This window comes from Pongo abelii, chromosome 4 (assembly GCF_028885655.2).
Source record: "Pongo abelii isolate AG06213 chromosome 4, NHGRI_mPonAbe1-v2.0_pri, whole genome shotgun sequence".
NCBI lineage: Eukaryota > Metazoa > Chordata > Mammalia > Primates > Hominidae > Pongo > Pongo abelii.
The window spans coordinates 38,751,734-38,769,071 of NC_071989.2; the positions used below are offsets into that span (position 1 = coordinate 38,751,734).

The 17,338-nt window shown below is 35.9% G+C and overlaps 1 protein-coding gene across 6 annotated transcripts in view; it reads right to left on the reverse strand.

Annotated features, from left to right (window-relative positions):
* The window catches only part of LIFR (LIF receptor subunit alpha), an 83,306-nt gene that overhangs the window by 23,565 nt on the left and 42,403 nt on the right, over positions 1-17,338 (reverse strand). For all 6 annotated transcript variants that reach the window (XM_054555500.2, XM_002815509.5, XM_009240659.4 and 3 more), the window contains 7 exons: positions 13,392-13,566; positions 12,091-12,345; positions 8,134-8,263; positions 7,538-7,707; positions 5,613-5,758; positions 4,279-4,441; positions 1,116-1,186 (listed from right to left, as the gene is read on the reverse strand). In XM_054555500.2, coding sequence (XP_054411475.1) covers positions 1,116-1,186; positions 4,279-4,441; positions 5,613-5,758; positions 7,538-7,707; positions 8,134-8,263; positions 12,091-12,345; positions 13,392-13,566 — 1,110 coding nt within the window. The remainder of the gene's footprint in view (positions 1-1,115; positions 1,187-4,278; positions 4,442-5,612; positions 5,759-7,537; positions 7,708-8,133; positions 8,264-12,090; positions 12,346-13,391; positions 13,567-17,338) is intronic.

A 17,338-nucleotide genomic window follows, 5' to 3' on the forward strand; every position in this document is an offset into this window, starting at 1 on the left:
AAGTGATCCCATTTACATGCTACTCAAAGCTGTTTTCAGTGCCAACCTCTCCCCTGAGCTCCAGAGCCTTACATATATCAAACCGCTTACTGAACTCTACTTATGATATCCCAGTGGCATACCTTTTGAAAACTCACTATGACCAAAACAACACAATTTTCTACCTGAACACACTCTGACTTGGCAAATGGCGGCACCATCAGCATAGGTAATGAAGTTAGAATCTAAGTCATTTCAATGGTTTTAGTCTTAAGTCTTCGTCTAGTTTGAACAATATTCCAAACTTTCCTATATTGAAGTAAATTGTATAATCGTTGCTATATTATCATGAAATCTGACAGGCAACTGAGAGTAGCCACGGGATTTTCTAATCAAGAGTGGATTTAACAGGCAAATACAATCTCAAAGCAATGGAAGTCACATTGAACCTGCACGTACACTTCATTTTACTCAAAGTTGTATCGATGTCAAAAGTTTTTTTAAATAAAATTATGTTTTCCTTGCCATAACAAAATTCACTATTTAAAGGAATCCTATTATGACTGCTTGTGTAAAATCTAATATAGAAAACAATTGTTCATGTTTTTGATAGTCATAAAATACTTAAAAATATAGCAACAAAAAATGTTCCAGCACGGAAAAATTAGTAAAATATGCAATTCACATTTCATCTAAATATTTTACAAAATCATACAAAACTTTATAACTGGCATGTTATAATGCAATTTATTGAAGGGAAATAAATTACACATGAAATATATAAAAATTTACTTTCCTATTAACAGAAGAAAAATATAACAAACACTTAGGATTCTAACCTATAGATTTCGACTGAAGTGAGGGAGATGGAATTAATGAAATCTTCAGGTCCTTTACAGGCCTTATAAGATCAAACTCGAGAAGGCTCAGATCTGACACAGGAGATCCTCAAATGACTGTGGGGAGTTAGGAGTGACGAGGAATTTAGGGGGTTTAGGAACCAGGTTAGAGTCTCACCAATATTGCAACAAAAGCCAGTCTGGGAAGTTTCAGCTCCTTCATAACCCAAGTACTATGTGTAAGTTAAGTGGTTAAGCAAAGTAATGCAAATGTTCACAGAAAAATTAGATATTTACCTTCCAATAGATTATTAAATTTTTTCCATCAGAACTCCACTCTCTCCAAGTATCAGGCCCCTTTGAAGGAACTAAAAAGGAGATTTTAAAGTTAATATCTGAAGACACATACTATATGTATATGGTGCCTGGCATTTTTTTTCTAGGATATTTGGAATTCTCAACAAAATGTGAAGCAGTTCAGTGGCTTCCACTTAGAAAGCGAAGCAACGGAAAATCTAAGCTCTCAACAACTTTTGCAAAAACACACGGCCCCTTCGAATAGGTGAAAATCTACCTGCAGGCCAGCTGTACTGGTTCCCTGGGTTCCCCTCTGCCTCACATCCTCTTACTCCCTCCTTACTTGGCCACACACTGGCTTCCTGGCTGTCCCTCAGATATGCCAAAGACACACCTGCCTCAGGCTCTCTGCATCTTCTGTGTCCTCTCTTCCTCTGTCTACAACTCTCTTCTCCTAGATAAAACAATATGGCATCCTCATCTTTGTATCTCAGCTTGAGTACTACCTTACTAGTGAGGTCTTTTCCAACTACCATATTTAAAACTGCCATTCCCTTCAGCCCCCCTTATCCCTCAGCCTTTATTCCCATCACTTCCTCTCCTCTGTGGCATTTGTCACCACCTGATAAACTGATGTGTCTGTGTCTTTGTGTGTGTGTGTGTACATACATACATATAGATGTGTATATATATAAATTTGTTTCTAGTCCTGGATCCTACAAACTCTGTAGGCCGAGATCTCTGTTTTATCTGCTGCTATATCCCTGCTAACTAGAACAATTCCAGACACATACAGGTCGAGTATCCCTTATCCGAAATGCTTGGGAGCAAAAGTGTTTCAGATTTTGGATTTTTTCTAATTGTAGAATATTTGCATATACATAATGAAATATCTTGGAGGATGGGATCCAAGAACCCATAAAATTCATTTATGTTTCACATACACCTTATACACACAGTCTGAAGGTAATTTCATACAATATTTTAAATAATTCTGTGCATGAAACAAACTTGTGTTAAGTACTTAAGTGTGGAATTTTCCATTTGTGGCATCCTGGTGGTGCTCAAAAAGTTTTGGATCTCGGAGCATTTCAGGTTTTCAGATTACGTATGTTCAACCTGTAATGCATACTCAGTAAATATTTGTTGAGTAAATTGATGCCTTCATCTTAATGAGGTGCAAATAAGATGTTTCCTCTTGGAGATAACAGCTCATTAACTGAAGGCAAAAACTCCTATAGTGGCTAGTCTCCAAAATGACCAATAATCCCCATGTGTGTGGTGCCCTCCCACATTGCATCAGGGTTGGCCTGTGTGACCAACAGTGTACAGTAGACATAATGGTATGTTACTTCTGATTTTAGAGCATAAAAGATACTGTTCAGTCACCGGCTCTGGGAGGAACTGGCTGCCATGTCATAAGCACACTTAAGCAGGCCTAGAGAGAGGCCCACAAGGTGAGGAACTGAGGCCTCCTGCCTTTAGCCACATGAGTGAACCATCTTGAAAGTGGATCCTCTAGCCCCAATCAAGCCTGCAGTCCCCGCCCACATTCCTGACTGCAGCCTCATGAAAGACTCCAAGTCAGAGATACTCAGCTAAGCTGCTCCTGGATTTTTGACCCATAGAAATGGGAAGATAATAATCATCTGCTGTGTTAAGCCACTGAATTTTAGGGTAATTTGTTGCACAGCAATAGATAACTCATATCCTCCCTCTCTCTACTCATGCATAGCTTTCACTTTTGATGATACAAGTAATTCTTACACATGTCGCAAAACGCCCTCATCTCTATTCTTCACATCTCTTCATGTGGAGAGGCAAAAATCTAGATTAACATCTATCATTTATTTGTTTTGCTATTTCTTAATTTTTTGGAGGAAGTATTACATCTCCTACACTGCATAATATAAATAAAGCTCTTGCTATCTTTTGTTAAATGATTCCTAAAAATTAAACCTATTTCGGCCGGGCACAGTGGCTCACACCTGTAATCCCAGTACTTTGGGAGGCCGAGGCAGGCACATCACAAAGTCAGGAGTTCGAGACCAGCCTGACCAACACGGTGAAACCCCATCTCTACTAAAAATACAAAAATTAGCCGGGCATGGTGGCGGGCCCCTGTAATCCCAGCTACTCGGGAGGCTGAGGCAGGAGAATTGCTTGAACCCGAAAGGTGGACGTTGCAGTGAGCCGAGATTGCGCCATTGCACTCCAGCCTGGGCGACAGAGTGAGACTCTCTCAAAAAAATAAAAAACTAAACCTATTTGTAAGTTTTTTGTTTTGTTTTGTTTTTGTTTTTGTTTTTTTTTACACCTGACATCTGGTTATTCGAGGATAGAATATCATTCTGTCTTTGGAAATTATCGTATTTAGAAAACCAGTTACCTGATTTTGTACCTATCTTGACCTAGGTATACTACAGAAACTGAAGTTCAAGATCTTTTAGCCACATCATTTCTCAGGTCTAGGTCACAAATAAAAACTAACAAATTCTCTTTTTTAGCAATCTTTTTTTTTAAAAAAGGCCAATGAGTTAAAAACATAATTAAAATTCCAAGTAGAAGAGAAAAGAATGGGAGAAAAATCATTCTATGCATTACTGTAATATGGTGGCAATCATATTATAGAGAAGCCCTGTCCTTTCACATAATTTATGCCAATCATTTTTCTACACTATGACAAAACTTCAAAAACTATCATTTAAAATATCTGCGATATTTTATTAGCAGGTATTACATAATTTATCTAAACATTCCCCCACTTTTAAGGACTCTGGTAACATTTTTTTTTTTTTTATTTTGAGACGGAGTTTTGCTCTTGTTGCCCAGGCTGGAGTGGAATGGCGCAATCTTGGCTCACTGCAACTTCCACCTCCCAGGTTCAAGCGATTCACTCCTGCCTCAGCCTCCCGAGTAGCTGGGGTTACAGGCATACACCACCACGCCCAGCTAATTTTGTATTTTTAGCAGAGATGGGGTTTCTCCATATTGGTCAGGCTGGTCTTGAACTCCCAACCTCAGATGATCCACCCACCTCGGCCTCCCAAAGTGCTGGGATTACAGGCATGACCCACTGCACCCGGCCAACATCTTTTTAAAGAAGTTGTAAAACTTCAGGACACAGAGTAATTATTAGCCATACATCACTTAGTTAACTTACTGGCTTCTGTGGTTAAGTGTTGTTTTTTATTGCTCCATTTGCTCCATTTCCAGAAAGTTTCAGTAGAACAACGAATCCGAAAAGTATACAGAGTGTATGGATTTAACTTGTCCAGAGCAACAAGATAACTTGAGTTTTCTACTCCTTTGATTGTGACATTCCGCTATTGGAAAACAAATATGTATATATGTATATATTGTGTGTGTGAATACATATATATATATATACACACATACATACACTTTTTTTTGGTAAGAAAGCCTTCACATTTGTAACACAAACCGATGGCATGTCAATGAGTTTGTATATATAACACCCAAAGCAGTTTATCCACTGTAATATTTTAATTCTTATATACCTGCCAAGCCAATGAAATTATGCCCTATAATAGTAATAAAAAATTGGGTTTTCTTTTTAATCCAAATACTGGCTCTAAGTAATAATGGTCAATTAAATTATCTAAAGAATTTCTGATAATCAGTCAAAGGGCTAATGGTGATGCAATAAACCTTAACATGATTTATAATTTGAGATGACTGTGAGGAATAAATGTATTATTTGGATGATATTTGGAAGTTTCTTGAAGGCAGGCATTACTTTTTGTGCATCTTTGTTAATACGACACTTAGAACTTCTAGTATGATGCTAAACATGTAGCAAATATTCAACAAATACTTCCTTAAACCAAGTAAATATAGTTAAAATGAAACAATTCTAAACAAATTTGAAGATCTGCCTGTCTCACAAAAGCCTCCGAACTCCCCAAAACATTACAAAGAAGCTTTTCAGGTTATATTTTACAGTTGTGACTGATTTTCTAGACATCAGTAAATTTCCAAATGAATAGTTAAGTACACCTCATTTATTTTAGACTTACCACAAATTACAAGATAGTATAATATAAAAGTCAACCTAAATATTTAAAATGTATTAACAAGTCATGTTGTGACTTATAAGTACCAATTACAGCTTGTTCCCACTGCCACACTTCACAGTTTTAAAAAATCACTTCTGCTGTCTGCTGCCAATTCATCCATTAATGATGCTAAAGGTTACAGCAAAAACTACTCATTCATTCACAAATTTACTGAGCACCAGCTATGTGCCAGGTACTATACTGCATCTGGGAACATTCTGACGAGTAAAAGCCAAATTTACAATTGTTTTTCAAATGATACAATGCTGTTATTACATGGATACTAATGTCTTTCTTGGTTCTTAGTAAATCCCTATAATAAATAATCTGAGAGCTTAGGCATATCAATTTGCTTAATTCTTTTTGAGAACTGTTTTATCCAAAATAATCACAAAGGAAGTCTTCAGGAGAATCTTACCTGTTCTTGTACTGAATTAGATTTCTTAATTTCAATTTGACATAAAAAATTAATCTTTGCAAAGTTGCCTGGTAAATGCCAAGAAAGTTTAACAGCTGTTGAATTAATGTCCTTCACTTTGAATGAAGTAGGAGTATGAGGATAAACTGCAAATATAATTTTTAAAGATTAAACACTTATTTAAAGGGGAAAACTATCTTCTAATATGACAAATGAGAAGAAAACATAAAAAACAAGGAGGCATCATTAGTGCTGACCAACAACATCCTACCCAGTATCTGTGGAATCGACAAACCTAATTTCTACTACTGACATCTTGCCAACATTTTTAAACAATCAATCATGCTCAAAGCTCTTAAATTAGCATCAGGAATACTCAAAGGTAGTAAGATCACAGTATCTACCTTTAAGGAACTTCTAATTTACTTGGGGAATGACCAAAAAAAAAAAAAAAAAAACGAAAGAAAGATAATTAATAAGAATATAAATGCTAAGTTCTAAATGAATGATACAGATATTAACCACTACATAAATGTAAGCATGGTAGGGTAAGTCTTACAGTGAAGATGGAACTTAAGATGAGCTATGCAGGAAGAATTAGACAAAAATTGGCCAAAAAAAAAAAAGTGCAGAAAAGCGTTTCAGGCAGAGATGGCAATAATGAATGTACAGCGAGGCAAACTGCATATTACACTGGTGATAGTGTGTATGCCCAACTGAGTGGCGGGAAAGAATCACATGGGAAATAAGGCTGAAATGGCAGAGGCCAGACAAATACATACAAATACTACCATGCAAGAATAAAATGTAGCCATGGTGACGCTAGGAAAAATCCAGAAATCACAAAGATGACAGGAAAGAATAACTGATAAAAGTGACTTATGCTTACAAATAAGGCAACAGGATCATCTACTAATCAGTTGTGAGACTGTATGATACACGCCCTTGGTTTAGGCCCTTTCTCCCCTGCCTGAATCTCTAAGAGAAGGTCTAGGCCGTTGCTCAGTGTGCTGTGAGCCTGACATGGAGTATTAATGCACATGGACCATGGGAATGAATACCAAAAGATCAACCACATTTTATTTTTATTTGCAGCTATGTATTAATACGATTGGTAAAAATGCAGAAATTGTCAGTAATAAAAGGGACGAACTATTAATACATACAACAATGTGGACGGCTCTCCAGGACATCCTTAAAAAAAAAAATGCCAACCTGCATACTGTATGATTTCACTTATGTAACAATCTCAAAATGATAGAACAACAGAGATGAAGAATAGATTCGTTGTTGTCAAGGCATAGGGATGTGACTGTATGTACGGGGGATGCTGGAAGGGCAACATGAGCAAGTTCCTTTGTACTGACAGGGCAGTTCTGTATCTTGCACGTGGTGGTGGTTACCTGAATCTATACATATAAATTGCATAGAACTACACACACACGAGTACAAATGAATGCACATAAAAACTGACCAAGGTCACTAGTCCAGTTAACAGTGTTTTAAGACCGTCAATTCCCTGGTTCTGATATTGTACTAGAATTATATAAGATGACACCACTGGGGATAGCCAGGGGACGGGTTCACAAGGCTCTTATTATTGCAACTACCAGTGAGTCAACAGTTACTTCAAAATAAAAGTTTTTAAAAATTGGGCAGAAGATATTTCAGAAATCAAAAATTATCAGAAAGAACTACTTACAGTTTATTTGTAAATTACTAATTCAAGTATTTAAATTCAATAAAATAGTAAAACTTGAAATTATACATTTAAAATTTTTATAAATAAAACTTATGAAATTAATATTAAGTAACTATAAAGAAAATAATCAGCAAAAAGTAATCCCTATAAGCATTTTTCATTAATCAAAGCATTTCACCACTTCTAAAGTTATTTTTAAGACATTAGTTTATGTACAGCTTACCTTTTTCAGTTATATTAACTAAAATTGTTGATTGTGATCGACCCAGAGGATTGTGAGCATTCAAAGTAAAATTATATATTTCTTGATTTGGAAGCATTTGAAATAATAATTGATAGCTTTCATTTGTAGGTGCTTCAGCTCTTTTAAGTCTAACATATTTTCCTGAAAAACTGTTAATTAAAAGAAAAATAATTTCAAAATGGCAAGAGATAAATATTGTAGGAAAAAATAGGCAAATTTGTAATAATTTGTATAAAAAGTTAAAATTTCTAATTAGAGGCATATTACATACTCAGAGAAGAAAATGTATATGATACAGAAAATAGAAGAAAATAATCAGCCATAAGTTTACTATCCTCTGGGTAGTAAACAGTCTCTGTTCAAGTGTTCTTCATTCTAAGCTTCTTAAAAGAGGAGACATGAAATTGAGTGTACATGTGGCTGAACTGCAGTACTTATAAGTGTAATTTTATACAGCATATTTGGTTTTACATCTTGTTTGTAACATAAATGATCTAGTGCAGTTCCCTACGTCATTTAACATGTACCTCCAACGTACTCCTTGCCATCTGACATCCTTTCCCAGTTATCATTACCTTTCAACTAAAGTGTAGCTTGTAGCACGTGGGCCCACCAATGCTGTCGCCCTTCCTGGATTCCAACTACATATAATTTCTTTTAAATCATGTGTCTCACAATTCAGTTGTTGAGGAGTATCTGGTGGATCTAACAGAAAAAAAATGTAGGTACTTATGATTACATATATTTTCCCTGAAAACATAGTATTTTATAAATGTCAATGTTTTCCACAATTTCCTAAAGAATGAAATAATTTACTATTTACATTTTACTTTTGAATAATGCAGGAATTATTCTCTCTGTAGCATGTCTTGTCAGAGTTCATATTACATTAGAATTGACAGATTAAAATATACTGAAAAACGATTCTTAGCTCATTTGGAAACTCCCTATAGCAACTTCAGTTATCGCTTTCCCTTAATCCTATTTCAGAGGCTACCAAATCTGTCAAAGAAACCTGTGTCTAATATGTTAAGTCAGAGAAATCTATAGGTTAAAAGTATTATCATCTATCATCAATATATTGCGATTTGAAAAGAAATACCAAATCATATTGAAAATCAGTAAGTCATGTTACATGTTTCAGAGTTCTAAAGTACATTATAAGTACTGTTATTTAGAAAACTCTTGGTAAAATTCTGCATCTCAGAATATTCGAACTGACTGCAGTTCTTTTGTTGTTTTCCTCTTTATCAAAACTGTTCTCCCTGGCTTTAAAGGCAGGACTAGAAAAATTAAAAAAAATTTTTTTTTTTTTAAAGACGAGACCTTCCAAGTGATAAATGAGCCCAGGTGCGGTGGCTCACATCTGTAATCCCAGCACTCTGGGAGGCCAAGCTGGGCAAATCACCTGAGGTCAGGAGTTTGAGACCAGCCTGGCCAACATGGTGAAACCCCGTCTCCGCTAAAAATACAAAAATTAGCTGGATGTGGTGGAGGGTGCCTGAAGTCTCAGCTACTCGGGAGGCTGAGGCAGGAGAACCGCTTGAACCTGGGAGGTGGAGGTTGCACTGAACCCAGATTGTGCCACTGGACTCTGGCCTGGGCGACAGAGCGATACTCCGTCTCAAAAAAAAAAAAAAAAAAAAAAGTGATAAATGAAAATTCTGCAGTCTGACACTGCTTATTGTAGAAATTCATATTTCTGTAATCATGTTTAACCATACACATATAGAAACTGGTATTTCCTCTGTCATATTTATCCAAACTATCTTTCACTTTAGGTAAAAGTTCTTTTTTAAAAAAACTACTTGTTTAAAAATTCTGTAAAAATTTTTTTTTCCACAAACCTGAATTAAAAAAAAATACTCCTTAGTTTATCAACCAAAACTTAGAAAATTTCATACCTTCCCCAAAGATAAGGATAACATCCTTCAATGATATTTTAGGTAACATTAAGAGGATTAATGAGTGTTTATATGAGAGTTTAACAATTAGATAAGTAAACAAACATTGACATATTTATTCTGAAAACTGTTTTAAATCTAAGGCCAAATATTCAGTCACTTTATTAAAACCACATACCAAAAATTTGGAGTATATTTTAAATGCTGGTTATTTTAGGATTTGGTAGATATTAAGTTGAAATATTAAAATCTAAATAACAAGAGCAAATAAGAGATAAATAGAAGGACAGACAGAAGGGGAAAAATTTGAGAGGACAGTATTTGAAATGCATTAATTTTCTTTTCAAAGAAATTAACTTATAAAATAATCAACTGAAGCTAGGTTAAAAGCTAGGTATACATCAACTACATTTTTATATACCAGTCAATAGAAAATGCAATTTAAAAAACAAAGTCATTTTTAATAATACCAGAAAACACCAAGCATTAGGAAAAAATTTACCCAAAGATATAAAGACCTCATATTAAGATGAATTAAAGAAGACCCAAGTAAATGTAGGGATATACCATGTTCATAGTTTGGGAGATAACAAATATTGTAAGAATGAAAATTCTCCTAAATTGATCCACAGATTTAACGTAATCCCAATCAAAATGCCAGCAGGTTTTGATTGGGTAGGTGTGTGTGCACGCAGACTTGTGTGTAGGGAAAAAACTAATAAGTTGATTCTAAATTTCTTTTTTTTTGAGATAGAGTCTCACTGTGTCGCCCAGGCTGGAGTGCAGTGGTGCGATCTTGGCTCACTGCAAGCTCCGCCTCCTGCGTTCATGCCATTCTCCTGCCTCAGCCTCCTGAGTATCTGGGACTACAGGCGCCCGCCACCATGCCCGGCTAATTTTTTTGTATTTTTTTTTTAATAGAGATAGGGTTTCACCGTGTTAGCCAGGATGGTCTCGATCTCCTGACCTCGTGATCCGCCTGCCTCGGCCTCCCAAAGTGCTGGGACTACAGGCGTGAGCCACCGCACCCGGCCTAAATTTCTTTTCAGTCTTTTCAGTAAATGGTGGCTTAACAGGATATCCATAAAGAAAAGGAAATAAATGAATCCTGATACCTAACTCATGAAATAACCTGCTCTTATAAATTTCCTAAAAGTTCCCTCTGAAGGGAGACGTTACTGCTGCTCAACAAATATTGTACAATATTTCAACCTCCAAACGTTATAAATGAAGATTAAATTATAAATTAAATCAGCTTGTTCTATTACTATGATAAAAGATTACAACACTGTCTGAAATAACAGAAATGGAAACAGTGCATAGTCTCATCTTTTAAGTTTTAATTTCTTCTTTCATACTTTTAAGTCATAGCTCACTTTTGGTATTGCTCATGAAGCAACTTCACTACATATACCACTGGGTCTCAACTTAGACTCCAGGAGTATTTGTGAGAAATGTTGCAAGTAATTTCCTAACATTCCATTAAGAAGAAGAATATGATTTCCAGGATTTAAATTTGAACATAACCTCCCTTTCACTTGAATTCCAAATGCATTACTGAGGAGACAAAAAAAGAGTCAGATTACAGCCATCAAGCTGAGACGAGCACCTAAGCCTGGCTATTCCTTTGGGAATACATCAGTATCGGAATGAAATTCATCACGAAGTACTGTATGCGTAAACGAGAGAGCTGCTGATCTAGACCACAGCTGAGAATCACAAAAAGAAAGAAAGAAAAAGCACTAAGCAATCAAAAGAAATATCATAAAATCTAGTCAATCTATCTTACACACATAATTCAGGTGACCTTTAGACCAAAATCCCAGACTTCTAATTCAGCATACGGGGAGGAAGGGACTCACTGATAAAGATGAAGCTGTCAGTGACACCAAAACATTACAGTTGCTACAAGGAAGGGAGGCAGAAAAACTAAAATTGAGACCTAAAAATTCTACATATTTATGTGGACATTCAACACAAGCCACATGGGCAGGACAGCCCACAACAAACAACTACTTTTGGAAATACCATGGAATTTTAGACTGTGGGGTGATCATGTTAATAGACACCTTGAATGATAGAGCAAACATCATATATAGAACGCAGTGGCAGAGTACCTTTCCCCTCACCCATGTCCTCCTGCCAGCCTGTTCTCCTCAAACGTAATAGTTAAAAGCTGGAGAAGGTATATTACGCTACTGAAAGATTTTGTGTAAAATTGCTATAATTTCTTTAATTTAGATACTTTAAAAAAGGTATACTTTAACTGGAAAATGAATTCACATAATTTCTAAACAATTTAGGGTTAAGAAATATTATACACTATCCTTGACTTAACAAAGCTGTTAACTAAGAATTTAAACTAAACATTAGAAGCTAGATGTTTCAAATCTGATTACAAAACCAACAAATTACACAGATACAGGTTATGTGGAAAACAAGCTTGCAATTCATTTTAAAACAAGCAAATATCCTAGTGCCTCCTTTGTATAGCCTTTATATTAAAGAACAAAGAAATGAGAAAGAAACAGAATCACTCCTCCCACCCCCCACTCCAGAAGAATTAAGGCTTTCAAGGAGGACCAAAACAGGTTAACAGGAATTCTCTCTTTAAAATCATATACTTACATCCAGCAAAAATAACCGTTCCAAATATGTTATCTTCGGTTGTAAAAACTACATTTGTTCCACTACTTGCAGAAACAGAAATATTACGAATCTTGATTGCAACATTTTCCCCATCAAGATGGATCAAGGGGCAGTTTGTATGGCCAATCAGTGCTGATAACACTTTTTCTTGACTCACACAACAAAACGTTATGTCTGAGCCTACAAGTATCACTTTATCTTGAGGAAAAACCTTAGTCTGAGAATCAGGTATCCCTAGAAAGAAAAAGAGGAATTATAAACATTTTATATAGAAGTATTTTACATAAACTTTTCTGTATTTTAAGACTTTTTTTTTCATAAGATGACTTTTAAAATAGCCCAGTATATACACTACAAACTGTTAGGTGCTTTGTAATGATAATGGTCCAAAGATAAGGTGTGTTCCACAGGTTTTGTACGAGCAAGATATATACGAGAAATTTTTCAAAAGTGTATGTGTTTTATTTACTTATGAAGGGATAATGGTGAGGAAGCAGAAGCAGATTACAGGTCAGTGTCTAAAGTTAATGCCACAGGTTTATGTCTAAGAAGTCCAAGGGTTGAAATTCAGTGGGTTTATATATACATGTGAACAATCCACAACCCCCAAAAATCACTAATTAAATAATTCCATTCCTTTTATTCAATGTATTTAGGGCATATGTCTTACTTTCCATCGGCCTAAATATATGCCCAAGTACTCCACACCCTAAAAAAACAATTTACTTTAATCTAGTCCCCTTCCTTCCTCTAATCCTTTTCTCCATAGAGTGATCTATTTCTACAATGATTACCAGCCTTTTCAGGATTTCATTTTATGGTCAACAATTTTCCAGGCCCCCCATTCGAAACTGCCGACATTCTCCCTGTATGGATGCTTTTTGGTATGCTTGCAGATCCCCGTGTTCCTGGGCAATAACTATGCAGCCTCTAGGGGTCTGCTCTGTGAGCCAGAAATTGGGAACTACTTTTTTTTTTGCATAGATTTCATCTCAGTATCATCTACACACAATTTTTAATGCTCCTCAATTCCTATGACAGTGATTTTCAAACCTGGATGTTTATCCAACCACTTAGAAAGTTCTTTCAAAATACAGATTCCTGAAGCCTATCTCAGACTTTTTGATCAAAATCTCCAGGAATGGTGGGCTTAGAAGCTCCCAGGTAATCCTCATGCAGCTGAATGAGGTTATGAGAAGTGAAAGCTCAAACTAAATCTTACTCTTAAGTGAGACTAATTTAATTCATTTGAAACAAACATTCTTTAAATATAAGCTTACAAGAAATGTTCTTCACAGGGCTCCAGTCACTCCACTCTTTGCGACCAGAAAAATGAAGATTGTCAATGTAGCATCTAATTTCCACAAAATGAATGGCACACTCCAAGGGCATATCTGAGGCCCAACTCCAGTGATGAAGTGTATCTTTGCCACTCAGAGTTGTGTTGTGGGTCACCTAAAAATGAACACAAACACAAAACTGTATTTCCAAGTAGCAATATGTTTTGCTTTCCTTTAGAATTAAAAGACACAATAGATTCCATACAATCATCAGCTAAGTTTATGTTTTGTCCTTTAATGCAACTCAGTTTTGTGTAAGGTATAATAGCAGAGTAACAATAATCACGATTCATTTTTGTTTACTTCTTCAACTTCAGACCCTAATGTATTATATAAGATGTTGCTATTCATTGAAACATTCAATTTGGTATGCAAGAAAATACAGGTTGAGTATCCCTTGGGACCACAAGTGTGTTGGATTTTGCACCTTTTCAGATTGCATTATATACTTCTCAGATGAGCATCTCTAATCTAAAAATCTAAAATCTGCCTGGACACAGTGGCTCACACCTGTAATTTACCCAGCACTTTGGGAGGCTGAGACAGGCAGATCCTTTGAGCCCAGGAGTACAAGACCAGCCTGCACAATACGGCGAAACCCCATCTCTACAAAAAAAATAAAAAAATAAAATTAGCCAGGCATGCTGGCTTGTGCCTGTAGTCCCAGCAACTCAGGAGGCTGAGGTGGGAGGGTCTATTGAGCCTGGAAAGTCAAGGCTGCAGTGAGCTGAGATCATGCAACTGCACTCTAGCCTGGGTGGCAGAATGATATCCTGTCTAAAAACAACAAAAAATACATAAATAAAATAACAAAAATCCCAAGTCTGAAATGCTCCAGTGAGCATTTCCTTTGAGCATCATGGTGGTGCTCAAAAAGTTTTGAATTTTAAAACACTTTGAGTTTTGGATTTTCAGATTAGGGATGCTCAACCTGTATACCACTGCCTAATGATCTAAATTTTTCATAGAGTAGAAGTAATTAATGGGGTTGTACTTTCAAAAGTTTAAGTCAAGGAGAGGGGCAGCATTTCAATAAAATAGTTTTAGACTAGATTTGTTTTTTATATAAGTATTCTATATATTTACTTTTATTTTTAAATAGAAGATTAAATATGTATGTTATACTAATACAAATTATTATCAATTGTGAGAAATGAGCAAGATTTCAATAAAATATTGAGGTTCTATAAAAGATAACTTGGGACTTCTAGGTAAACACAATAGATTAAACAACTATTTCCTTCTCCCTTACCTCTTGAAATCACTCCAAAGTAAAAGTAAACAGATTTTTTTTTTAAGGTGTGAATGGACAAAGACAAAATATAGAAATAAAGCAACATCACTAAAATCTGGAAGCTGGAAAGCAGATGGATAATGGTAACTGATGTAGAAGACCTGAGAAAACGAAATCTTAAGCATCCAATGGGAAATACAGGAAACCAGCTTGTTTCTATCACAGAAATGCCAAAGGGCTCAGTGAGTGGCTGTCCCAGGCTCCCCTGGAAATAAAGAGCTCAAAACAGCAGGACTGCTTGAAAGTTGTTTGAAGATATGTTGGCTACCCAGATCCCTTCCCACACTCCACACTACCGAAGGACTACCTTTGTTTACCTTGGCAGAAGAATAAAGATTTATGTTCTGGAAAAGTAAAACAGAATATCTTTGGATTGAAGAATTTTAGGAAGAGATGAAAATGGGGACTATCATTCCAAAAACGGGGGAATGCTAACCTATGCCTTCTTCCTCTGCTCAGCTCCCAGGACACTGGTTTGCCAGACTAATCCTCACCAGGTAATAGTCTAAATGAACTTTTCTGAGTCACATGAACATGTCAAGATGAAATACCTAAAATAATATTTGGAGTTTGCCACCTGCATAGCCCATCCTCATCACTCTAGAGGGAAGGCCCCCTTCAACAAGTCCTGTCCAGAGAAACCAAAGTTCCAATTAGATTAAAAAAAATTTTTAACAGCCCCTCACTTAACTGTGAGCAGCAACCAGGATGACCAGAAAGTGTACAAGAAATTCTAATATGAAAGTCAATAATCGAAAAGAAAAAGAAAAAATGTGAGGAAACAGGGCATGTAGAAAAAAAATTTTAATCATTACTATTCTCAGAGACAAGATATTGCATCATGAAACAAAACCTGGATACATTTAAAAAAGAACATAAATCCTTTCAAAGAAGGATCTTCTATAAATTAATAAACATATTAATAGAAATTCAATAGCAGGATGCAAAATCCAGTTTAGAAAAAATTTCTGAGAAAATAGAAAATACATAGAAAACAAGAAAGATAAAAACAATTAGAGGATCGTTGTGGAAGGTTCATGAAGAACAGAAGTTCTAAGAAAAAAGGAGAAGACAGAGAAGGACAAATCAAAGAAATAAAACAAGAAATTCCCAAGCTGACACACATGTGTTTTTAGACTGACAGGGGCCCAATGAGTGTCCAGCACAACAGAAAAAGATTGATCCACACTAAGAAACAATGGAATCATACCTTCAAAATCTTGACAAAATTTCCCAACCTGTAATTCTATACCCAGTTAAACTAGTAATCATGCATGAGTACAGAACAGACATTTTCATAAATGTGGTATCTCCATGTATTCACTTGGTAGGCATTTTACACTCTGCCCAGTAACGTATGAAAGTTCCAGTTCCTCTACAACTTCTCAGTAATAGTAATTGACAAGCTTTTAAATTTTTAAATAATTAAATTAAAAGAATAAATTATATTTGCAAGCTAGCTATTATAGATAGCAGATAATATCTACAATAGCAAATAACTACTGACAGTTGGCTCCCTCTATTCATCGCTCCACATCTGTGAGGTCAACCAACTATGGATCAAAAATACTTGGAAAAAAATTTGCATCTGTGCTAAACATTTGCAGACATTTCTTGTCCTTATTCCTTAGACAATACAGTATAACTATTTACACAACATTTACATTGTATTAGGTATTCCGAATAATCTAAAGAGGGTTTAAAATATACAGGAGGATGCCCGTAGGTTGTATGCAAACACTACCAAGCATCTTTGAATTCTGGTATCTAAGGGAGGTCCTGGAAGCAATCCCCCAAAAGATACCAAGGGACAAGTGCATAAGAGAACGACTGGAGATTCAGCAAAAAGAAGATCCATCATAAGACAAAGTTGTAGGAAATACCCTAGATGACGGAGATCCCTTGGACCACAGCTTCCTAAGAAATGTGCTGAAAGACACTGAAGTCTATCTTGAGTGAGTTATAAATATATCTAGGTATTAATCCATTCAAACCTAGAACTGCTTGGTAGGGGTTGGGGCTACTGGAGCCTCTGTGATGCCTCTGGCCACAAGCGGTCTCGGCTGTTCACCACACTCTGTGCTATACAAATATTATCAGTGTCTATGTGAGCCTTCTGTGAATAAGGTTGGGAAGCCAGTCAGAAAACCCTCAGAGAGATTTATCCACAAAGATAAAATTGATAAAGTACTTAGTATATTTGAAAATTCCAAGGACATCTACACAGCCTGCAAAGAATTTAGGATTAAAGTAATGAAGCAGAGAAATAAACAACAAAAAAAACAAAACAAGATAATATAAGGAGTGTACAAAAAATTGTGGATTTTTTTATAGATCATAATACAAATGATGAATACTGTTCTACCAAAAATTATCATAGACTCTATTGGAAAAAGCTAGGAAAATGGCAGGCTGCGGGGAGAAGGAGGGAGAGGGAGGAGCAGAGAGAAATGAGGTGGTGCGGGGAGAGGAGGAAAGGGAGGGGGTTGCTATCAAGAAATAGCAACATAAGCATGTTATTTGGAGAAATGAAGATAAATAATGAAAGGGATCAGTTAAAAGAGTTGAAACAGTTCGTTTCCAGGGAAAGTCA